The 26070-nt window shown below is 31.0% G+C and overlaps 1 protein-coding gene across 4 annotated transcripts in view; it reads left to right on the top strand.

Moving 5' to 3' along the window:
* The window catches only part of Klp10A (kinesin-like protein 10A), a 115749-nt gene that overhangs the window by 30230 nt on the left and 59449 nt on the right, over positions 1-26070 (top strand). For 3 of the 4 annotated variants that reach the window (XM_085811535.1, XM_085811532.1, XM_085811533.1), the window contains 5 exons: positions 5871-6026; positions 11671-11818; positions 12210-12313; positions 14075-14237; positions 16741-16831. In XM_085811535.1, coding sequence (XP_085667661.1) covers positions 5871-6026; positions 11671-11818; positions 12210-12313; positions 14075-14237; positions 16741-16831 — 662 coding nt within the window. The remainder of the gene's footprint in view (positions 1-5870; positions 6027-11670; positions 11819-12209; positions 12314-14074; positions 14238-16740; positions 16832-26070) is intronic. The other variant, XM_085811534.1, reaches the window with a different exon arrangement.

Here is a 26070-nt window from a genome sequence, read left to right as displayed (position 1 = left end):
GTGGAAACAACTTACAGAAGATTTGTTATTTATTAAAAGTATCAAAATTTCACGATTCTTGTTGGTTGAATCAGATAACCAGTTTCAACTGCACGGGTTTTGTGACGCCTCATAGAAGGCCTACGCCGCTGCAATTTATTATCGTTCTGTGTTAGATACTGGACAAATTAATGTTCAGCTAGTGATAGCCAAAACAAGAGTTGCACCACTAAAAACCATATCACTTCCCCAATTGGAACTTTGTGGAGCATTACTATAGACTAAATTAATGGATTTCACCTGTAGGGCTTTAAATACTCCTATATCGCAAGTTTATTTTCATACTGATTCCACTATTGTATTAGCCTGGATAAGATCTCATACAAGCCGATGGAAGACCTTCGTCGCCAACAGAGTAGCAAAAATCCAGACTTTATCCTCTCCTGTCCAGTGGCATCATGTGAGTGGAAATGCTAATCCTGCTGATCTTGCAATGCGTGGTGTGTCATCATCTGCACTGGTTACTTCATTGTGGTTACGTGGTCCAGATTTATTGTATAATTTATCTCCTTTTCAGCAAGCATTTTCTGTGCCAGAGCAAAGATGTGCTTTTCAGTCAACAACTGCTGCCAGTCACTTGACAGACGCTTATGATTTATTTTACAAATATTCTTCTCTCACTAAACTTAAACGTGTTGTAGCATTATGTCTGAGGTTTGTAAATAACTGTAAAAATTCAGAAGATCAGGTAAGTGGATTTTTAAAAACAAGTGAATTAACTAAAGCTATGCATGTGTTAATTAAATTAATGCAATGTGTTGAATTTAAGAATGAAATTAACACTTTAGGCAGAAATTAATCTGGTACAAGCAAAATTTTATCTTTAAATCCATTTTTAGATAATTTAGGTATTCTCAGGGTGGGCGGTCGCTTGCGACATGCAAACCTTGCATATGGTTTTAGGCATCCAATTTTGCTTCCAAAGAAGCACATTTTAACTCATCTCATTGTTAGACATTACCATGAAAGACTTTTGCATGCAGGTCCACAACTTATGCAATCTTGCATTCAAGAACAATATTGGATCATAAATGGTAGAGCTGTTATCAGAGATTTAGTTAGGAAATGTATAAAGTGTTGCAAAATTAGAGCATCTGTCACTAATCAATTGATGAGCGATTTGCCGTCTAGTCGCGTTTCGCCTGCTCCTGCGTTTTTGCGCTGTGGAGTGGATTACGCAGGTCCTTTTCAAATTAAAGCAAATAAGGGTCGAGGTTCTAGGTCATTCAAGGCATATATAGCTCTATTTGTTTGTTTTACGACAAGAGCTATTCACCTAGAATTAGTGACTGATCTTTCAGCAGATGCTTTTATTGCAGCTCTTAAGAGGTTCATTTCCCGCAGAGGCAAAAGCAGTGATATATAGCGATTGTGGTTCCAATTTTGTTGGAGCAAAACGCAAACTGATGGAATTTGAAAGGCTTGCTAGGTCTGCAACTTATAACCAAAATGTTAGCAGATATTTGGTTGATAATGGCATTAAATGGCATCTAAACGTTCCAGGTGCGCCACATATGGGTGGACTCTGGGAAGCTGGCATAAAATCAACAAAATACCATTTAAAACGAGTAGTTGGTGAGGCGAGATTAACATATGAAGAATTTGAAACATATCTCACACAAATAGAAGCTTGTCTTAATTCGCGACCTTTAACAAGTTTGTCTAATGATCCGAATGACTTGTCAGCATTAACGCCTGGTCATTTTTCTTATTGGTAGATCATTAACAAGCATTCCTGAACCAAATTACATTGAAGTTTCCCATCTCACCAGATGGCAACATATTCAAAAAATGGTTCAACAATTTTGGAAGCGTTGGCACAAAGAATATCTGTGTCGATTACAACAAAGACCAAAATGGCTTTTGCCAACTAAAAATCTTCAAGTTAATGATCTGTGTCTCATAAAGGAGGATAACTTACCTCCAACTAAATGGAAAATGGGTAGAATTACTCAGTTACATCCTGGTCTTGATAGTGTTGTTAGGGTTGTGACTATTAAGACTTCAGATGGCATGGTTAAAAGAAATATTACAAAATTGTGTCCATTACCAATTTGAGTTTTAATTCATGTATTATAAATTAAGTATTATATCATAATTTTAATATTGTATTGTGTTTTAAATTTACTGAATTTTAACCACTAAATGTTGAAATAGTATTTAAAGGTGGGCGGCATGTTCGCGCCTTATGTAAATTTTGATTTTGTTCCCTGCAAGAGGGCGCCTGCGAGCGCCGAACTACTTGTATTTCTATTGTACGAACTTGTTCTTCACACAGTCTAATAAACGCAGTAACGAACGTTTGTGTCTACTTTCCATCCGCTAACAACGGGACTTGAACAGCGGAACTTTTTAACTGAACAAGAAATTATGTCTGTTTATAGAATTAAAGAGAAAGTATTACCACATAAAACAAAGCATTTACAATTACAATTACATTGAATTACAATTTACATTGAAAGAAATGTTTAATAAAGTAAACAAATAAATATTAAGCTTTTTTTTTTTTTTTTGTAAATTTTGATACTCTTTAGATCATAATTGTTCTTTATTTCATAAATTACGGTTTCATATTTTTAATTTTAGAATTTCTGCATGCCATCTTATGAGATTTAAACTGATGATCTATAATCCGGAATCGACGAGTCCGGATTAATGACTTTTGACTGTAATGTGAAACATAGTGCAAAGTGACTTTGTCACTAATTGCCATTAAAAGTTAGATGTGGTCAAATGGTTTAGATAGAATTGATTTTGTATTTACTTAAATTATTTTTATTTATTTTATTATTTTTATTTATAGTTATCCATAATTCATCTAAAGTTTCTTGTATTCTTTGTTGTTCCGTAATGAATGTATGACAATCTTTTTCAGGACACAACAAAAAAAAAAAAAAAAAAAAAAAAAAAAGAAAAGAAAAGAAAAGAAAAAGAAAAAAAAGAAAAAAATTCCTCAAAGATAAAGCAAAGTTCAATATTAAAAGCATATAGTTTCGTTTTAAACAACTTTACTTCTAAAATTTCTGCTTGTTCTAAATTCGAATTTACCTTGCCCTTAAACGTTGTTATATTGCTTTTTAGAACTTTCTTTTTATTTAAAACTGGTTTTAAATCAGCCATTATGAATAACAATAAATAACTGTTACTTTTAGCAAAAGAAGAGATGAAAATTGGAATTTACGCAACCCAATGCTGATGTTTCCACACTACACTATGTCACATGCATAACCCACAAATCGAATCGAAATTACGCTACGCTGATTATTAATCCAATACACTGCTGGTTTCGATATTACTACCTCAAACGAAATTGGAAGCTAATATGAATAAATCGCAAATATCCAGGTTGCTGCGGCTTGATGGACCAAATAATGTTGGGAATAAGTTCACAAAAACAAAGCGGACTGTATCACTTATTTATTTTACACATCACTTTGAAATAGAAGAAATGCTGTCCACGTGATGACACAGTGTTTGATGCACACATCACTTAAAGCACTGTAGCAGTAAAAAAAAAAAAAAAGGAATGAACACATAACTCGCATATCTGAAAGGTTTGTTACCATAGCAACCATAACTGAATCATGAGGCAGTAGCATCATCTATTGTTGCAAACACACACTAGAAATTTGTTAGGTAACAAAAAGTACTGAACAATCCCATTGTATTATTTTCCCTTGTAAAGCTAATCATTTTTAATTAACAGTCATTTGGAAAAAGAGCAGTAGTTTGTTTTCATAATATTTGTATTGCAATATATTTGATTATCGGCTGATTAGATGGCTGAAGTGGCCTTGTGGTATTATTCATTCACCATTTGTTCCTTTGAAAAATATTGATAGTTTTGAATTATCAGCTGGAAAAGAAGCAGTATTTTTTGTGATATCATTCATTCATATTAGTCATTTTTTTCCCTTTAAAGTATTAATCATTTTTAACTTACCATCAGATGAAAAAGAAGTAATATCCTATCCCCCAAAAGCACGGAATTTTATGTACTAACCGAGAGTATGAAAATGGCCACCAAATTGAAACTATATATTTGGAAAGTATTTGGAGATACAATGTGAAAACCTGCAAAGAAAAAAAAAAAGATCTTTGGTTCCAAAATTCTTTTCCTTATGGCATTGCAATTTATGTATTGTTGAGTTAAGGAACTTCATGAAACAGAGTAACAGATAGTTAAATATGTATAAAAGCACAAGACATTGAAAAGCTTGAAAATAGGAATTGAGTGAAATATGTTTTTGCATTTTTGAAGGAATTCTCTTGGAAAGGAATGAATATTTCCTTGTTCCAATACCAGATAAAACTGCTGGATTGCTAATGGTGACTAATGTTCGCATGCTTATCAGAGCAAAGAAATAGGAAAAATTGGTTTTAATATTTTGCAGCAAATCACAAATACAACATTGTGGATCCGGCGTCTAGTGCGCATACACAGAAAACTGAGACTTTAGAGCGCACCCAAATGCATAACAAAAACAAAAAAGAATAATTCATTTATGTTTGGTTTTATATTTAGCAGAAAAAAAAGGTTGCTATAGTATTTTCTCTTTTCCAGCAAATTAATTGTAAATGTTGTTAACTGAATTTGTAGTGGCTGCTTCATTAAAGATTGTTTTTGCAAAATTTAGCAAAATAAAGGTGGAAAATTTCAAATTCACATTATTATTTCCATGAGATCTGTATTGAAGTATAGAATTTGATGTAATTACATTAATTTTTAAAAAAATTAGCAGTTGATAATGTTTAATGATTCTGACTTCAGTTTTATGAATATTTTCATTCTTTTGCCATGGCGTAAAAATATGAGAAATACACAAAATTATAGGAAATAATGAATTTTTGTTATTGTATTAATTTTTTTAGATTCTATTCATGAAGTTTCTTTGGCATAAGCATTATCAGTGATAATGGCATTAGTATATGCGATTACTTTTCATAGTAAAATAATATAAGAATTACAAGTTTCTGTACTTAGAACTTCATGTGCAAGGTATAGCTTTAAAGAATAAAATGGCCATTGTAGAATACAGATAGCTACTACTTTTTGGCATTTTTATAAATACTTTTCTTTTATAAAAAAATATTTGATGCATAATACATATTTCAGTCTGTTTTGATGTATCTTCTAAATTTAAAGGAATGCTTTTGTTCATTTTACTGTTTTTTTTAATGTGTATAAAGTGTGCTATTGAGCTTTGGAATGTGCATACAAGTGGTATGCAATGTTTTTTTTTTGGGGGGGGGTATCAAAATTGATTTGGAAGCTAAAAGAATGATTCACTGAAATGCTAAGTAAGTGAAGCATAGTAGAAAATAAATGCAATAAGAATGGCAGTTTTCTTGTATTGATTAAAAACAAAGTACATGTATATTATGTATACATTTAATAAAAAAAATCATGGTTCAAGAAAACTATCATCTGCATGATGTAATTACATGTGCTCTTTTCAAGCCAATTAATTTACTAAGTAAGTTGGATGTACTTGATCTATGTATAAAGGATAACATCCTCTAAGATCTTAAGTTACCGTTTGGCTCTGTAGTTCTCTAAACACATCTGTACAAGGTTTAAATATTTCAGCAGAGTGCTAATCGAGATTGTCTTAGAAGTAATCAAACTCAACATAATTGAAATACAAGAATTTGCATTAAAACAACAAATTACAGAGTTGTGGTCTATAATACAATACTTTTTGACGTAGCTCATCATTGTTGCATAAATTGTCAAATAGTGCTTTTTTAATATTGAAAAAAATTATTTCTTTAGATATAGAGATTTATTTATGTGTATTTTTTTTTTTTTTTTTTATTATTATTTCAAGGATGTTCATTACCTATTAGGCCAAATTATAAAAAAGCCCAAGTAGAAAATAATAATGTGGAAATTAAATATCCACCACCTACACCTGTTGCCCCTGTATCATCAGGAGGACCATTACAGCCAATATCAAAACTGTCTGTTTCACAGCTTCCTGCTCGTAAGTATAGTTTTTAAAATTTTCTTTTAAGAATTTGCTGATAACAGAATTTCTATAAATTTGTGATTTTGGTTGCTTTCTCATATTTAAACTCGCCCAATTTCTAAAATTTTAGAAAAGTTAAATTTGTAAGTATTGACTGGTATCATGGTATTTTTCATATTCCTGTATCATACATTTATTAACTTTATATTATTATGTGTTTTATACTCAGAGTTCGAACAATTCTTAAAAGTTAGGTATTTTGGAAGTGATTTTTGGTTCCTTAAAAGTCTTTAATTTCAGCCCAAATCGGCAGAAGGTCCTTAATTTTAATCCTCTGAAATTTCTGTCTGTTTTTTTTACGACTGCCATTTTAAATGTGAATTAGCATTTTGGAGGAATATTTTTGGGTGATTCACTGCCAAATATATATTTGTTTGGTTATAATTTAAATTGATTCCTGCTTCTAATATAACCAATGTGATACTCGAATTTCTGGACAAATTTTTTTTTTTTTTTTTTGGGGGGGGGGGGGTTGGTTTGTTAATGAAAATCTCCTAATCAACTTTTCCTTTTTGAAGATGTGAATTCTTTTTTTTTTTTTTTTTTTTTTTTTATTAATTGGCTCTAAATTTGACGACTTATCAACATTTTGACGATTTTAAGGTCATTTTCTGTATAAGATTTTTAATTCAGAGATTTGTAAAGTATTTGACTTTAAAACTTTAATAAATCTAATTAAAATGATAATACATAATGATAATAATTTATTAATAAAATATTTGAAAACATTTCTCAATGCATAATACAAGGCTAGCACTAAGCGTTTTCCCACCAGATGCAATCTCTGTGGGTTTTCTGATGCATACTGCCTTCCTAAATTACAAGTTTTGCCATCCATAAATTTTGTTGCTCAGTGCTTCATTAAATTCTGCAAACTCTGAAGATTTATTGTGGATGAAATAATTTCTATGAGCTGGTGTATCCTCGCGTTCACTAGAACTTATAAGCGAACATGTTATTTTCTTTCAAAACCATATCTGAGGCTGCTTTCTTCTGACTCTGGTATAAAAAATTAACAGGAGTTGGAAACTGCGATATTTAAATATTGCAGTTCAACTATTCAGTATCATTTAAATGATTTCCGTAATATTAATAGAGGAGAAGATGATAAATTTTATCAGTGCCACACGTGTATTTATTGTAATCTAGAACACAAGTTCGGTGATAGGTTCCCTTTTTTTAATTCTTTTTATTTGAGATCATCAATTTACCTATGTACTCATTTGTAAAGCATAAGGACATTGCATTTTTCTTTGCATTTGATAACGACTGTACAGTGCTTTCTGTACATGACTGTTTCACCTTGTTTTGACTTTGTGTTCACAGTTCCTTTGGAGAGGTTTCTTTACAAAGTTCTGCATAATTTTTTCTTATTTTTGAGAAACTTATTTGCTATAGGAATCCTCATGTGATAACTATCTGTATGAAGCATGTGTCCTTCCTGTTAGATGTTTCTTCATCAAAGTTATTACTATGCTTTATGCATAACCTAATCCAGACATAAGATACATTGTACCACATTATACAAGTATGTTCCATACATAACCATGTGAGACAAGGGGTTATGGTAGTAACCGCTTGGCTCACAGTTAGTTTTACAATATACTTATGTCTTTTGCCCAGAACATATTGACTGAAAACAAGACGTCCTCTTCTCAAAACTATCAACACATCTATTGAAAGTTTCTTACCTGGTATATAAATTTTTTGAAAATTATCCAGAAAAGCAACTCAAATCTTTTGCAATCTTTTCTTATTGGTGTCTTCATAATCACCAAGTGTCAAAACCTTGGTAAAAGTTTGAATTGGTCTTTTTTCATTGTGTTGATAAAAATAGTTGTTGCTAACACTGATTTACTTGATCAGTAATCTTCAAGACAAGATTTTGTGGTAAGTTCAAAAATAAATCCTGAAAGTTTCTCCATTTTTACATCAATTGGTTTCCAACTATGTACATGACTTTTTGGTTTAACTCTTGATTCATGAATACATTGCTCCACGTACTTGTTAGTGTCTGATTTAGTAATTTGCATAATTTCTTTAATTACAAACAAAATACTGTTAAATGCGACAAGAGGTCTGCACATTCCGAATGCATTATGCCACTGCTTCTCTAAAAATCGTTGGCAGCATGTAATTCATGCCGACTTTGCACCATTCGATGCAAATTTAGGTAAGTGTATGAATTTTTTGAATGTAAGTAAGCAAATCAATTTAAGTCCTCAATAAAAACTCATTTTTAAGCATAATTTTCTTTTTTTTTGATAATAACAATGTCTGGTTTTTAACTGAATTTTTTACTTAATTATTTTTCTGTATCTTACTGTTACTTTATTGTTTGCAAGGTATGGTCTAAGTTATAAAGTTGAAAACTTATTTTTAACATGACTCCAGTCAATATTGTAACACTAGAACGGCGGGAAAATCTTACTTACTGGAGTGGCGGTAAGGGATCATTTTGAGCCTTCGATGAAAGTACTGAAATAGAAACGGTAAAACAATTTTAAATGCCATACATTGGCACAAATATGTACTTTATATGTATTTCATAATTTATATTTAATATCACATGATAGTTCATTGACTTTTTAAAATTCTGTAAATGTATCAAGTACATGGCGATCAATTGGATCATACTACAATTACTCATTAATTTGATATAAGAATTGATTTCAAATAAATTGTTTCACAAATTAAAACTAATGTTAACTAAAATAAAACACAATTTATATAATAATATTTTTTATGTACTTACGCAGAGGATGCTTCACTCTCTAAGTCCAGAAATGAGAAATGTTCTCTGATGTTTCAGTTATATCATTATATGTGTAGCTGAATGGAATATGTAAAGCATTGCCTTTCAATTCTATTTAATGTTTTTAAAATATTAGAGATTACACATACATATTAAGAATTAATGCAGTTGATGCAAAAATAATTTTTAACAATTTTTCTAGTGCATTTTCCGCACACAACTTTGGAACAAGATGCAAAATATTCTTGAGATTTGTTTCTGTTGCATCTCTGTACTTGACACATTTTTCTCTTTATATCCATTTGCTTTTTTTTTTCTTCTTTTTTCTGATGACTGAGGAGGGATCTTTGGGAGTTTTGAAGCCATATGATCACGAATATCCACACCATACTTTGTTGCGTTGTAAATGCTATTGAATCGCTCAACTTCTTGAGACTGTCTTCAGTTTTTACGGTAGAATGTAATGAGCTCAGTAGAAAAAAGGTTTTGTTTCTTTTGCTTTGATAGATGCTAAGTGTGATACTATCATGTTTCACTATTGTCTATGAATAAAGATTACTACGCATATTTTTCAAAGATATAGGAATTTCTCTTCTGTTCTTTTTCATTGTGCCGACCATAGTTGTATTTTTTGATTTTAACATTTCTGCTAATTTAATGCTAGTAAAATATTTATCCATGGTAATATTCCTCCCTTTGTTTAGATGTGGCTCCGTTATTTTTATGACAACATTTTCAGACAAACGTAATTGGGGATTTGCTGTATCATCATTTCCTAGATAAGGAAATCCATTCAACGTTGACATATAACCAAAATTTTATTCCAAATTTGACAGGTTTATTAGGCATATATTGTGCAAATCTACACCTAGCTTTAGATTGGAATAATTGTTCGTCAACTGTAATATTTTGTTGGAATAATTGTTCGTCAACTGTAATATTTTGTCCAGGCTGGTTGCACGTTTTGCAGTTTTCAATAAATTTGTTCCACATGTCTGATGCAAGAGCAAATTTATCAGTCTGTAATCAAGTAGATCTTGTTGTCTTCATTGAACCTTAAAAATCGTTTTATTTCTTTGAATCCATCTCTTGATATAGTTTCTTTGCAAAATAGAATTCCTCAAACTTCGGACCACAAGGAATATAAATCTAAGCCCTTTGCTCCTATTGCTCCTCGAACATAAAATAGCATCTAACTCAGTATAGCGACAAAAGCATCTAACTCAACCTGAGATAACTTCCAGTCTTTATTTCCAAGTTGCCAATGAGGTTTGGATTCTGTACATTTCTTTATATGCAGCAAGATATCATCAGCAATAAAAAGCTTGAGAGCACTAGACACTTTGTCCTCAGAAACATGACTCTTTGCAAAAGATGTTGGTCCTGCAGTTTCTTTTAGAACATTATAAGCAGGAGCCGCAGACTGAATTTTTGGAATTTGTTTCATTTCATATAGTGTTATCAAGAGCTGTAAAGTTCTGCAAATACCCTGATCCATTTTTGCCCGTTTATTTCTGCTGAGTTCTTCTTCATTTACTTCGCTGTCCTCGGATTCACTAATAGTTTGTGTCTGGAATTCATCTTCAGTTTCTATTAACAATTTCACCTCCATCAGACTCATTTTCAGATAGCTCCTGCAACAATTTTATAATTTCTTCATCCGTAAGACTTCTTTTCCGCTTATTAGACATATTTTGTAAAAGTTGAGAAAGTAAAAAAATATCAGAATATCAGAAAATGATAGGGAATATATTTTAGCATATGATTCTCACAGTGTAAAGGAAAGGGAATAATGAGCTTGACGGCAGAATTCATATGTACTGAAATATTGATTTGGGATTACCAAGAAAACATCTGTCCTAACTGTTATCACCTGTAGTAAGTAAGCTGAACTAAAAAACGGGAAAATACACTTGTAAAATAAACTATTTCTGAAAAGAAATGTAAGCATGAAAAATCCTGCATCTACCTTCCTTGCAGTATTTTCTTCAAACGAATAGATAAATGCAAACAAAGGAACAACAACTTATGTAGACATTACAAAGTAGTAAGAGAGATAGTATGAATGCAATCAAAAAATCCTTATCAGTGAATGTTTTTCATGGGTTTTTTGACAATGCCTCGAACAGAAAGAGGGATAAAAGTAAAGGGGTTAAAATGACCCCCGTCCGCCGTTCTAGGAATACATGCCAATATTTCAAAAACTAACAAACCTAGAATGCTGAAATTTTTTTTACAAATATTTGTTATCTATTTAGGAAAAGTCAAAAAATTCCAAACGATTTCTTCCAATAAAACAAAAGTAATCAATGATCAAAAGTGTTAGGTGTCAAAATGACCCCTACGCCGTTCTAGTGTTAATGGATAAAGTGAATTACCAGAGTGTGGCAGAGCACATTGATATTCTTTAATTAAAAACAAAAATGTCTTTGTGGAGTATTTTCTAATACATCTTGGCTTGTATATATGCAATAGTCATAGATGGGTAAAGCTTTATAAAACAAGCTATTCAGTGAGGGTGAATTACCAGTATTTCATGTTATTAGCTATTTGTTCAGATATTGGCCCACAGTGAAGAGGCTGGCTACCTCATTGGACTCAGATTTAAATTCTAGATAAAGCTTGAATGTTTGCAAATGTGATGAAAATTGAATTTCTTTCCGGAAAGGTTCCTTAAAATCGGTGAATCCAAAAATTATTTTCAAGAGGTTGATATAAGGAGGGGAGATATAAAACCCTCATTTCTGTCATTGTTTTCAGGCAAATATATTTTTAGTTTTATAAATTTTCCCTTTGAGCTTGCAAAGTGAAAGTTATATATTTAATAAAATATATTACTTTCAGCAGCACGACGATGTTCTAATGTGGTTAAAGAAGTTGATAAAATCAAAAAACAACGGGAGGAAAGGAGAGCTCGTCAAGCAGAGAAGAAAGCCGAACAAATGAATACCGATCCTGGCAATCCAAACTGGGAATTTATGAGCATGATTAAGTATGAGTTTTTTTTTTTTTAAACTTCTGAAAGATATATGATTGAAAATCTTTAGCTTGTCTCATTTACTTAGTTTGATTGCATGCAAATAATAATAATAAGTTATTAAACGTAAAAATGAGTAATTTCTGAATTTTTATTCATTCTAAATTCTTATTTTAGTGGTACAAATAATATAAGAATTTTATTTTTATATTCTGTTAGTAACTGAATGAAGATCTACCTTTTTATTCACTATGCTTTATCAAAAAGTTGCATTTTATATTCAGTTTTTATTTAGTCTCATTTCCTATTACCTTCTAAAACCAGTTATATCTTTCCGAACATAAAGTTTGATTTGCAAGCATTCATTGACTGTGCTTTAAATGTTTTATATAATTTTTCTTTATAGAGAATACTGTAGTCAGCTTGAATATAAGCCTATTAGTATCACTGATCCAATCCAACCTCTTCAAATTTGTGTTGCAGTAAGAAAAAGGCCTATGAATAAAAAAGGTTTGCATTTCTTCATAATGATTTAAACATTAACTGTTCTTTTTTGTAAATAAAACTGGAATGGTTTCTCAACTCTTTGGCTGTTCTAGATGAGCCTAGCTTTTGTTTGCTATATGCATTATAAAATGTGTAGATGAACTTTACTTAGGTACTTTTGAAATTTTTCAACTTTCGGTTCTGCTCATATAAAATTCGCGAAATTTTCATCTTGCGAAATCACCGATATATTCATTTTCACGAAAATAAGGGCCTTTACGGTATTTAAAAAAATCATTCAAATATTAATGGATGAAAACAATGCATGAATAAAACCTATTTTGTGCATATTCATTTTTTTATATATTTTTTAATTCTTATTTTGATGTCAGAAGAGTTTTCATCAATGAATGTATTTTGCTTTACTTGACTCATTTGATATTTAATTCATAATGGAAACCTTAAAAAAATTCCGTGTTCAGTAAAAATTTGAAATACAATTTCTGGAACATTTTGAAGCAAACTTTGCTATTAACTGTCATCTGTTTTAACTTCTTTGTACAAAATAAAGGAAGTATAATAATCAGGAAAAATTTTGATTATCATAGTTTAATGGAAGTATCCATTTTGACAATTCTCGAAGCCATTTACATTTTTTAATGCTATCTGTACATATGGATAGGGTGAGGGACTTTTATATCCAAAACAATTTGTAAAATGCATTCAAAAAAGATTTTTTTATGACTTATGTATGTAAGTATGTATTTCGTATAACTCAAAAATGATTACTATAGAATATTGAAATTTTGTGTATAACATCTAATTATGCACTTCTCTTTTTTATTGCACTTCGCAATACTAAATGTGTTTGTGTGTGTATACATACATACACATACATACCCTACCTGGCCTTTAATTCACAGTCATTGGTTTGTAGTCATTACTTAAATTACAGAAGTGTTTTGTGTTTTAAACGGGGGGGGGGAATGTTTGGGTAATGCCAAATTAAAGAAAAAATAATTTTTTGCAAATAATGAAATCTGACTTTTAATGTGGTCATCCGGTTCCTGCACTAATGTTTGGGAAAGTTTTGTACCTATGAGAAAATAAAAGTACGAGAAGTTTGATTAAGTTCAACAATAATTAACTGGGACATTTAATTTCAAAATTTGAAATTTTTGATGTCATTTTCAACTTCCTGTGAAGAATTGGTTAATTTACTTGTAATAATTCAAGGAAATACGTTTAAATGAAGTGAAGCAAGATTTGTGGGTAATTTAAAGTTAAGTTATGTGCTGTCCACATCAGGTTTTATTATTATTATTATTATTATTCTTCCATTTGAAGCTGAGGCAAAATTAAAAACTAGAATATCTTGTAGTTGAAAGACGTTTGCTGCATTCACACACAGAGAGGAGGAGGAGACAGTGATAATGAAAACAATGCACAAAGTATATTCAAAGTTTAAGAATAAAGGAATGAATAAAACATGAATAAAACAGTGGTACATATCCAAATATGATATTTCGGTTTCTGAAATAATACTTGCCATGCAAAAATGCAAGTTACTGAAGTCAAATGCTCCCGCTTTCATATTATTCTTCAGTTTACTCAGCCCTGACTGTAATTATGTTATCTTAATAAAAGGAAAATTTGCATTCTTCCTCCAGCTTTCCTTTTTATTACAATTTTTTATGTAAGAAATGTGATTAATTTAATAATACTTTGCTTTTGTAATTTCTTTTGTTTTTTGATGGACAAATATTTTTCCCCCCCCCTATACAGAGCAGCTAAAGAAAGAAGTTGATGTAGTAACAGTCCCTAACAAAGAGCATATAGTTGTCCATGAACCTAAGCACAAAGTAGATTTAACAAAATATTTAGAAAATCAATTATTTCGATTCGATTATGCATTTGATGAAAATGCAGACAACGAAATTGTATACAGGTAAGAAATTTAAATGGTATTTTTGTTTTATTCAACTTTTACCCCTTTAAGTGCACTTTTTTAATACTTAGCATTGTTTTTTCAAGTAAATTTCAATTAAGGTCATTAGGGTAATTCTTGAGTTCTCAAGAAATCTCAAGAGTAATAAAGAAAGATTCTAAGTTAATAGAAAATATGCAAGTAAAAAATACATACTTTTTATTTTGCAAATACCTTTTAAAAATGAATGTTTTAAAAAGTATTAGTATGCTAAGGTTTCAAATTATGGTTTTTGTGGGAACTACTCTTATACATGCCTTCTGTTGGCAACAAATTTCTTGCCAAACATTTTTGGCGAAAAACTCCATGGCACCACATTGCTTATTCCTTACTATATTACTTCCACAGCACCATATTACCATATTATTTTTTTTTTCGGGCTGGCTGCATGGGCGTTTTCGTGGTTTTCCCCATGTGTAACGTGTATACGAGCCAGTTTCCCTTAGAAAGTCCTCCACGAAGGCATCCCTGCCCTTAGGCAGATAGCCCTCGTGTGCTTTGCGGTAATTAAATACACCAACATCATATTATTTTTTGTGTATATTTTGTACTTTAAGCCTAAAATGTTTGCATAAATCATGTTTTTAACACACAATTTATGCCAAAAATCCAAAAACAAAAAAATTAGATAGCAAAAACAAAGTTTCTAACCAAAAATATCTGACAAGAATCCATGACAAAATCTGTTTTAACCCTCTGGTTGCTCATCCTGCGATTTCCGCGGACATGTGTTTTTCTTCCTTTATCGAGGAGCACATCCCATTTTTTCCCCGTTTAACCACAAATGAATTATATACATTATTAGACGTTAAGTTTACGGTTTGGCCAACAGAATCATTAGTTGTCCACTAAATTGCGACATTTGAAGGCACTTGGGTATTGCCCCTCAAACTCCACTTTTTGCACTATTTTCTTACAGAAATGGCTGCTGGAAAACATTCAGCGATTATCTTGATTATTTAATTAACTTATTTAATTATTAATTAGATTAATAATTAGATTTATTGAATCTGGTCCAAAGGCTGTAAAGTTGGACTTTGCCTCGAATCCTGTTTTGAACTCTTATCATATTAGACTGCATTTCTAAGATATATTTTCCTCTGTGCTTTATGTTTTCTTAAATTTTATATATTTTACTTTTTTATTTTATGCAATAAATAGAAATGGACTGTAATTTGACTGAAATTTATTTATTTATTTATTTATTTATTTATTTTGTGATAACATCTGAAAATGGTTTTTCTAGCAAATTAGTTTCTCCTGATAAAAATCTATATAAAAAAAAAAAATATTTTCTAGAAAGGAAAAATGCATTTTCATTTCTCCAATATATATAGATTTAAAATATGCCCCCCCCCAAAAAAAAATCAGAATTGCACCATCTAGTCATTGCACACAAATCAACAAAATAAGCTAAAATACCTAAAATAAATTACAAACAATTCAAAAAACAACAATAATGACAAATTCATTGCAAAAGAACAATGAGCATATTATATAAAATAAGAACAACAATAAAATAAAATGCACTTACCATTGTGAATGCTTCTACAAACAGCAGAAATATCAATTTCAAACATCAGCAAAACTCATCAGTTCCCACTGCTTTATCCTTTCACCCTATCTTCTGAGACACAGAGCATACAAAGTCCAACATATGTTCATGAATAAAATCTGCATAAAAACCCCCGTGAACAAAAGACTCATTAACAACTCGAACATCGTACCTTGCACACAATCCAAAATACGCTACTGAAGTTTTGCCACAACGTCTTTCATTGCAACATAAGCCATTTCAAAATGTCCACCAAACCAACCAACCACTCCAGCAAAAAAAAAGTTTCAACATCAAAAGGGTTGCCATACACACAACATCGTGCCAAAAACCAGCACAGAACACATATCGCCACGTTTGCGACGACATACATCTGGGGGTATATTTAAGACTAGTACCTTTTTGTGTTAAAGTTTTAAGAAACCGTAACACAAAATTATTGAATCCATATTTAATTTAAATATCATGTTATAAATTTGGCAGTAATTTCTTTTGTTTTAAATTAAAAGTACGAGCTTTATTTGTGCTATAATGGTAATTTTTGAATGAAGTTTTGTTTTAGCAGTCTTTAATAAGAAAGATTAGTTTTAATTCTTGTAGTATTTTTTATCAGAAATTGGAGGAAAAATAATTGCAAAATCTGATGTACTGTAAGTAAAATATTAGGCTTCTGAATGTCATTGCATAAAATTATTGAAGTAAAAAATAATTGAATTTTTATGGTAATATTTTAGGTAAAAAATCATATTCGACTTATAATAAGTTATTCAAAATTACTTTTAATGTTATGCTTTGTGTTATTTCTGTCATTTTTGGTATTATGACATTCCTGGTATATTCTTTTGAAAAATTGTAAGAAATCCATTTTATTAAAACTTTTTAAGTAATTCTTTTTAAAATTTGTTCTAGGTTTACGGCTAGACCTCTGGTTCAGACTTTGTTTGAAGGAGGTATGGCTACATGTTTTGCATATGGGCAAACTGGTAGTGGAAAAACACATGTGAGTAAATTATTGTTGTTTATTCCAAATTTAAAAAAAAAAAAAAAAAAAATTATATTTTTACATTTTTAAGTAAGTATTTTAAGAAATTTAGGAGAAATTCTAAACTTTTCTTATTCATGATTTTTATGAGCCACCAACCTATGTATTTTTTTTGGGGGGGGGGGGGTCTTTGGTCAAAAAATTCGATAGTCAGTTTTCTGCAAATGAGCATGACTTAGGGTTCCCAAAACACATTTTTACTATTTTTACAATGTCTATTGGTCCATGTGATCTATGAGGATTTTTTAATCCATGATAAATAGCTCTTCTCATATTTGATATTTAAAACTCATCTATATATACAGTAATTATTGAGAACAACATGCTAGATTTTTGACTATATGTTATAAAACTTTCTGTTTATGTTATAAAAAATATTATTTAAATAATATATGCAGGAATCCAAATATTTATATAAGAAACAGGTTGTACAGGAATTATGTTTGCATGTTAGGCTTTATTGCAAAATGTACTCAGTCTCACAGTGACATTCAGTGCTCCAAGTTGTTTGACATCAGGAGTGAAGAGTTTAAGCTTTCTGCATTCTTATAAAGAACTGGTTAGATTTTGGGTAAAACCAAACAACTGGAAATAAAGCCATAACACTTTTTAATTAAAAAAACTGTATTAAAATGTAATCTAAAACTTTATTGTCAATAGGAATAATATATTAGGTTTTTGCTAGAATTGGTAAACCAGAAGTGATACTTTGCTTGAAGCTATGAATAGATTTTCAGGAAAAACTACAGTATATAATGCAAAACTTCTCATATTTGATATTTAAAACTCATATATATCTATATATACAGTAATTATTGAGATTGAGATGCTAGATTTTTGACTATATGTTATAAAACCAGAAGTGGTACTTCACTTTAAATTCTTAACAGATATTTGTCTAAACATGTAATAAGATGTAATGCAGCACATATTAAGGCTATTTCTATTATACAGGATGATCATCGAATAAGCCCTGATTTCAAAATTAAATATCTCTACAACAAAGATCGATAGAATTATGCGGTTTACTAGCAAAACTGTAAAAATGGTGTACAAAAGTTTAGAAATTGTTAACAGATGGCGCTCTGCGCCGAAAACGTTTTCTCTGAAAGGAGTAAAAAAAAAACCCAATAATAAAGTGGAACTTTGCAATCAAAATAAAATTTTTTCAAAATGTTCACCATTCGAAACAATGAGGTGGCATAAACGAACGGTGAAATTTGACGTCGCGTCTTGCAGTGTCTCAACGGAAAGGGAATCACATGCAACACCAATCAATGATTCAAGCTCATCTAGAGTAGTGGGATTGTTTTGATAGACAGTGTCTTTCAATATGCCCCACATGTGCCCCACAGAAAGAAGTCACAAGGACTCAGATCGGGATAATATGGAAGCCAAGCTATTCCTGTGTCAGTAAATTGCGGATATCTAACGCAATTACTCTATTCCCAAAGTATTCATGAAGAAAGCGAAAAACTTTATCTTTTTGATGGGGTCGAGCCCCATCTTGCATGAACCAGTCAATAACTGGTCGATCATCCAATGCTAGTTGAGTGCTGACAAATTGTTCCAAAATTGTTACGTAACGTTCAGTAGTTATCGTTTCTCGTATGAAAAAGGGTCCGATAATGCCTCTGGCGTATACCGCAGCCTATGCGTAACTTTAGGCGAATGTAGTGCTTTCTCTTCACACAAATGAGGATTTTCAGAACCCCAAAATCTCCAGTTTTGTTTATTAATGATTCCATTCAAATGAAAATGTGCCTCATCTGTGAAGCAGATGCAGCTCCCATCAAATCTGTTGTTGTCGATCAGTGTTATGTTAGAATCTGATTCGCAAAGTCAACCCTTTGTTGCACAGCTTTCACGGTGACTTTGGATTTTGTATGAAAACAGCCGTAGGCTATTTTTAAATATTTTTTGTGTGCTCGTGTACTTCAAACCTGTCTCTAATGCAATCCATCAAATACCTTTCCTATGATTTTGCTGAACAATTCCAGAAACTTTGGCTGTATTTCCAGGAGTGACTACAGTTTGCCTAGGCCCAACATTTCCCTTTCGATCATTGGCCACGCTGCTAGTCCTTTCGAATTTCGCGAAGAACGTGCAAATGGTTTTCGCATCGTGTCCAACTGGAACATCGAATCGCTTTGAAAACTGCGACGTGTTGCCGTAGGACTATGTTCTAATTGCTGAAATTCCAGAACCAAAAAAACACGTTGTTCAATGGAATGGATTATTTCACTTTCTACGCTAGCCTCTTTTCACTAGCCAATAGTCGTACTAATCACTTTCGACTTCGAAGCACATTTTAAAGGCTATTGATAGGTTATTGGTATTAGAGCGCCTTTTGTTAACGAGTTTCGTAACTAAATTTTCTAAACTATTGTACACCATTTTTACAGTTGTGCTAATAAAAGTACAGTTTACCGCATAATTCTATCGATCTTTGTTGTAGAGATATTTAATTTTGAAATCAGGGCTTATTCGCTGATCATCCTGTATCTAGACATGATGTATATTTATATCAAGCCATAAAAGAGGATAATTTTTATAACAGTGTTTCACTTGCAGAACTTCAAAACTCTTGGAATGGAAGCATATTGCCAAAAAAAAAAAAAAAAAAAAAATCGCTTGTTATTTTCTTGCACTGTTGATGATGATGTGTAGGAGCAAATAATAAATTCAAAAATACCTATTCCCTTACTTCTTACTGATCCTGAAATGTAATGTAAATCACTATTCAGCTGTAATTCCCAAAACTAACAAGCATTGTTTACTGGTATCTAAATTAAGTGGTTATATGTGTGCAAATAAAATTGAATTTAGATATTTTGATACTATAGGAATAATATGGGGAAAATTAAATTATGATGTTCATTTAAAATATATTATAAACATAATTTTATATTATAAATATTATTAGCAGCTTCGCTGCCAGCCTTTGTCTGGCTTTTAAATGTATCGGAAAAATGGCTGAAGGGAACACCAAACGTTAAATTTAAAAACTGCATAGTTGCCAAACCCATATTTCTAGAAGAATGAAACTATTTAAAATGACGCAATTTCATCAAAAATCTATCAGCAACAATAAGAAAGGAAAATTGTTGCCTGTGATATCTTCGTTCTGAAGTGTTGAGTCATTTAATTCACAGTAGTTGTCTTTTGATTATTTATTGAAAACAATAACAACATGATTGAAACAAATATGAAATATCATATGCGGTACAGTGCCGAATCTACACATCTTACAATATCATCGTTCCTGTGTGTTCTAACTATATTTTCCCCCGGCGTGGGAAAAGCGACATCAGTTTATCCCGTTAGGGATTTTTAGTTGGAACATTGCCAAAATCACCAGGGTTCGTAGCGGTCCTTACGAGTGCTTATAAGTCCTTATATTTGGAAATAAAATATAAAGGTCCTTATAGGTGCTTACTTTTTCTTTAAAGCCCTTATTTTTTTGTTTTTAGTGCTTATTTTTTGCTTTTAGTGCTTTTTTTTTTAATCCTTTGTTTTTAATGAATGCACATTTTTTTCCCTGTACCAAAGTCGAAACTAAATAAACAACTTTTCTTTCTTATATGCAACGTCAGATGGTGAATCATACTCCCGAAAATTGCTTTCCCCCCTTCCTCTGTATTAACGTAACCTATGGTATGCGCGAGAGTACAGACAGGTGCACGTCGTTCTATTGGCCAAAGAATTGCGAAAACGTAGAAAATTCCGGTACATTCGGTATTCTTTTTCTCCCTCCGAAATACTACACACATTTGAATTTCTATCAAGATTTTAATAATTTGCATTCTCGTTCCGCGTGGTCAGTTCATATTCGTGTTTATTATGATCTTTATGCTTATATTATGAGCATATGTATGAATATTTATAATCATATAGTTGCAGTAACTGCTGAAGTATAAACTTCCAAAAATGGGTGTGTTTTTACACAGATTAGCTTTCTAAGGAATAGTATTCGGAATGGCTTAAATAAAAGGAAAGTAATCGAATAGTCAAAATAATTTCATTTTCTTTGCCAATACATTATACAGTGCAGAGGTTGGGAGTTTCTCCGCAAAATCTCTAATATTGAAGAAGTGGACTTTTTTTGTCACTGTCCAATCTGGATTGTATAGGACTAAAAGTTTTTGCGATTTACCCAACCCAAGCGAAGATTGATTCTATTCCGGAAATTTAATACAGTCTGTTGAAAATTAGAATCAGGAACACCCCAGATTAGAAAGTCTCTTTCTTTTCCTTTATTTAGTTCTTTTTTCTCCGAATACCGGCAGGTGTTGATTCCGATTGCGTAATATCACATATGGAAGAATTACGCCGCACGTATTGCACAATAACGTTTGCAGTATTTGCATTGATAATTAATTTTGATGTTCAGTCTGAGATTTGTTTATGAACACTTAAAAGAGTTTTACTGTGCTTTCTAAACAGAATATTTCTCAGTTCCGTTGGTTTTTATATGATGCACATATCGAAATGTCAAAATCATTTATTCAGCCTAAATTTAAATCTAAAGAACAGCTACAATCTCCCCCACTCCTCTTTTTCCAGATACTATCTGGAATATTCGGAAATTTCCGAGTATGCGGGATAGTTAAGCTTTTACTGCTAAAGGATGACTGAATGAAGCAATTTCCGTCTTCTGATTTCAGAAATGTGCCTCTTTTTTACTTAAATTACTTTGCTTGGGATATATGTTAAGGGAAAACTGTTACTCAATGAAAATTTAGAAAATGTTCAGAATTTTGATTTAAGTTAAATTATTTAAATATTAATATGAGTGGAAAAATAAATTGTATTTATTATTAGGTGCCAAACGAATACAATTAATATGGCTTATTATTATTTATTTTCTATATTTTCAACTGAAATATCATCATTAAATTTTGTAATATAGTTTAGTTCTGCATAGTTTTTTTTTCTCTCATTGTAAACTAATTCTGTAAATTGAACTGTCATTTAAAATTTTAAAAAAAAGTTAATTGTTTTCCATTGTTGAAGTAATGCTCATTCTCTTAATAAATATTGCATTGCTCATATTTTAAATTACGAGTCTAATTTTTTTTTTAAGGTTTTACAGTTATGTATAATGTAATTAGACAGGTGCTTATTTTTTCCTTAAAATGTGCTTGAAAAGTGCTTATAGGTGCTTATTTTTTTAACTAAAATGTGGCTATGAACCCTGATCACATTTGTAAAGACGTGAGAAGTGTACTCGGAAGCTTCATTTAAAAATCAAAATATTATCATTTTTCTAAAATTCTTTTTGTATAAGCAGTTGCAAGGATGAAAGTTTAACGTGTTCAAAAATCAAAGAAAAATAAATTGTACATTTTTAAACATAAACGTTTTTAGAAAAAATCCCATTGAAAAGGTGTTAAGCTCACTTTGTGAAATAAATTCGTATTGAATCGATTTATTGAAACACGAAATTTATTTTAAGTTCGTAAAATAGCTAAGTGCCTATGTTTCATGACGATGTGAAAATGGAGTGTGTAGAGTAAAATCTCGCTTTCCTATAGCTTATTATGTCTGAAAATGACGCGATTTCGTCACAAAACATAAAATTAAAAAAATTCTAATTCGAATTGCGAAAAAATCGCTTCGAGGTGCACTGGCTCTTGTCTAGATGCACCTATATACCAAATTTCGTAGCCATGTGTCTATTAGCTTACGCGCAGCGCGAATGAAAGACACACACACAGACTCTTTGTTTTACTATATGTAGAGATATCATAATTTAACTTTCTTTAAATTAGAAACCAGCTAAAAAAAATCCACCTGCCCAATAAATAACAGTTTTTCATAAAAATAAATTAATAAATTCTTTTTTACATAACAGCTAATTATATCTAGTAAAATATAATCCAACATTTTATGTTATAGATATTTCTATTTATTTTACAAAAAAATCCACCTGCCCAATAAATAACAGTTTTTCATAAAAATAAATTAATAAATTCTTTATTACATTGATATTAATTTAGAAAACCATTTTTTACATAGCAGCTAATTATATCTAGTAAAATATAATCCAACATTTTATGTTATAGATATTTCTATTTATTTTACAAATGATCAACTGGAAATGATACTTTACTTAACCCTTTAACTGTCAAGTTATTTTGATGATTTGGGTACACAAATTGTCAAATTTTTTTATTGCAAAAACCAAATGTTTAGTACAAAATAAAATATAATTAAGTAGTTAAAAATCAATGTTTTGACGTACATGGGTAAAATTTTTAAAGTTTTGTAGCCACTGCATATTTTCTTTGAGGCAGCTGTCACTCAACATGGCAGTTGCAAAGTTCGCTTCTAGTGGAGCATTATTTTCTAAAAATGAAAAAAAATTAACTATTTTCTAAAACATAAATAAATGTAAGTGAATACCTATTAGTAGTTCAGTAATTCAGTCTTATGTGGTACAACTGGAAACACTTTTCCAAGCACAAACCAACTCCACAATCACTACACCAGAATCGTGATTCCTTCCTTATCTTTTCCCCATTTTTATCCTTTTTCGAACAACACACTTTGCACTATCTTGTCGGCTCACGTTTCGCAGGAATAGGAGGAAAATGGGATATAAAATGTCGTTCAGTAAGACGGGCAGGGTTATCTATTGTAGGTGGTTTGCCAACATTCTTTTGTCCAGAAGCTGCATCATCACATTTATGTAAAAGCTCTTCTACAACTTGGATTCGAAATTCTAAAAATGTAATACGTTTCCCAACTACATTTTTATAGAGCAAATATGAGTTCCAGAGTACCTTGTCTAGTAAATGTAAAAGTATCTTTTTATAATATTTTATGTGACGTTTTCGGATTGTTGGATGAAAAGATATTTCCTGATCACAGCAATCTACACCACCCATAGTTAGACCGTAATTAGAAACAATCTTCAGCTTGAGTATATCTCCATTTTTTATTTTTGAGGCTGACCATGGAAGTATCATGAATACTGCTCATCAAACACACATCCTTCATCTTCGGTTGAAGAATCTAAATCATCTATATAACGTTTCAAAGAACTGGACGCTATTTTACAACAAAAAGATCCCATGCACCTTGAACCAAATAACTTCTAACCTGTGAAATCTTCAGTAAAGTGCTGTCATCTATTGAACTGAGCGCACATTAACTTTTCCCGAGATACAGTCGGGTTTGACAAAGAGATGAAGCCGAAATAAACGTCTCCCGATATATATTTCGGTATAACAATACGATGCACTCAAAAAAAAATTACCCCGAGTAATACTCGGGCGTGACATTTTCGAACACTAGTGCTATGCCCGAGATAATCTCGGGCATGACAGTTAAAAGGTTAAAGCTTGTTGCTATTTAAAACATAGAATTGGTAGGAGGTCATGTGTTGGCATCATCAGATTTTTTAAACTTTTGTTTAGAACATTAGTATATTATATTGCTACTGGATTTTGTAACAGCATGATTATTACTTATTAAAATTTATCCTAAAATGGAAAAGGTTGACATGTTTTCGAGTTAATACGGTTCATATAGGTGCATGCATAAAAGAATGCAAATAATAATAAGTTTATGCTTGTAGAAAATACAATATTTTGAAAAGAAACTCGACACAAAAGGCGAATTGGACCAATCTTAAAAAATCAAACATAAAAATGACAAAATAAAATAAAATAACTTAAGAAAAGAAAAAGTAAAAAAAATAAATATAAAATAATAAATATATGAATTTGATTGTCATGCACTATTTATTCAAGGTAAGACAAAATAATTAAATTACATTCATGTTTTTCAAATGTGCAAAGAATAACCCCAAGCAAGCCTGGGTGGCCTCTTTCAAGATTTAATTATTGTCTCTTAATGAATTATATGTATAAGAAAGTCTTAAATTAATACTGCTGCAAGCATTTCTGTGTCTGAATTAAATTTTAAGATATCGTATATTTTGACTTGTGCTTTTAATTTTATAATATATTTGTTTAAAAAATAATTTTTTATAGATTTTTACATAACAGTAGCATTTCTAATCGGTCTCCGTAATCATTTTGTCGATACACATGCATTTTTATTTTCACATTCAGCTTTTGTGCTCATAATGGCATTATTAAAGATAGGGATAGAGCAATGCTTTACAAAATGTAATGGATATAAGCTTAGTTTGTAACTCTGGCTATTCAAATATTATTTTTATAATTATTTTCCATCTATAATTTAATTATTGAGTTGAAATAGTAATAGCAAAGATATAAGGCTGATTTTTGCTGTTTATACTGTAGTAAAGCATATGGTTATTTAATTTTATCTAAACATGTGGAATTGTCAGCCAAAAGAGACATTCTATTATGGAAAGTGCTTTAAGAAAAATTGATTTGAAAATATGTTACTTGTGAAAGAAAACCTCCAAAATATCTGTGTAATAAAAATATCTTTAATCTCTGATTTAATCTTAATTTACATCTGTACTGTGAAGTATAAATAAAACTAACTATTCTTGATAATCTATCTAAATTTTAACATTAACTAATTATGAAATTTTGTATTTTAATATTCAAAGTGTGATCTAACTTTAAATAATGTAATAAAATGTGATAAAAAGGAATTTATAGCACTATTCTCTGTATTGTTCATATTGCTAGTGCATCACATCCTGTCGAGAGTTTTGAAATGAAGTGCCATTATAAAAATGTGCAAGCAATAGGAATAAAAAAATTAGTAACATGAAAATGCTATGCAAAGTTTTAATGGTTTGGTAATAAAACTCTCCTGGAATTCCGGTCTATTAATTATTTTTTTAACTTAAAAGGTATTTTTCGCGCCTTCTTAGCATGGCTTCGTTGTGCAGTGGTCAGCAAATTCGGTGCGTATTCTAGAGGTTTAAGTCCCCGTGAGGGCATTGATAATTTTTCATGCTTCAAAATAACCTAATGTCCCTACAGTGGCACCTGAACTAAAAAAAAGTTGTTGGATGATGATTCTCCACCACCAGGATTCGCCCTTTAAAAGGGGGAGTATAAAAGGTATTTCTTCCACCTTCTTAGCACACCTTCGTGGTGTAATAGTCAGCACACTCAGCGCATATTCGAGAGGGTCGAGGTTACAGTCCCGGCAAGAGCATTGTGCATTTTTCATAAAATTATTCAGTTGACAAATTAGATTTCCTTAAAACTGTCTACGTGTGTTGAAATATATTTGTT

Source organism: Stegodyphus dumicola, chromosome 2, assembly GCF_044657685.1.
Source record: "Stegodyphus dumicola isolate Sdum_Otavi_A_Nest chromosome 2, ASM4465768v1".
Taxonomy (NCBI): domain Eukaryota; kingdom Metazoa; phylum Arthropoda; class Arachnida; order Araneae; family Eresidae; genus Stegodyphus; species Stegodyphus dumicola.
The sequence above is the reverse complement of the archived record's forward strand: the minus strand, read 5'-3'. Positions and strand labels throughout refer to the sequence as shown.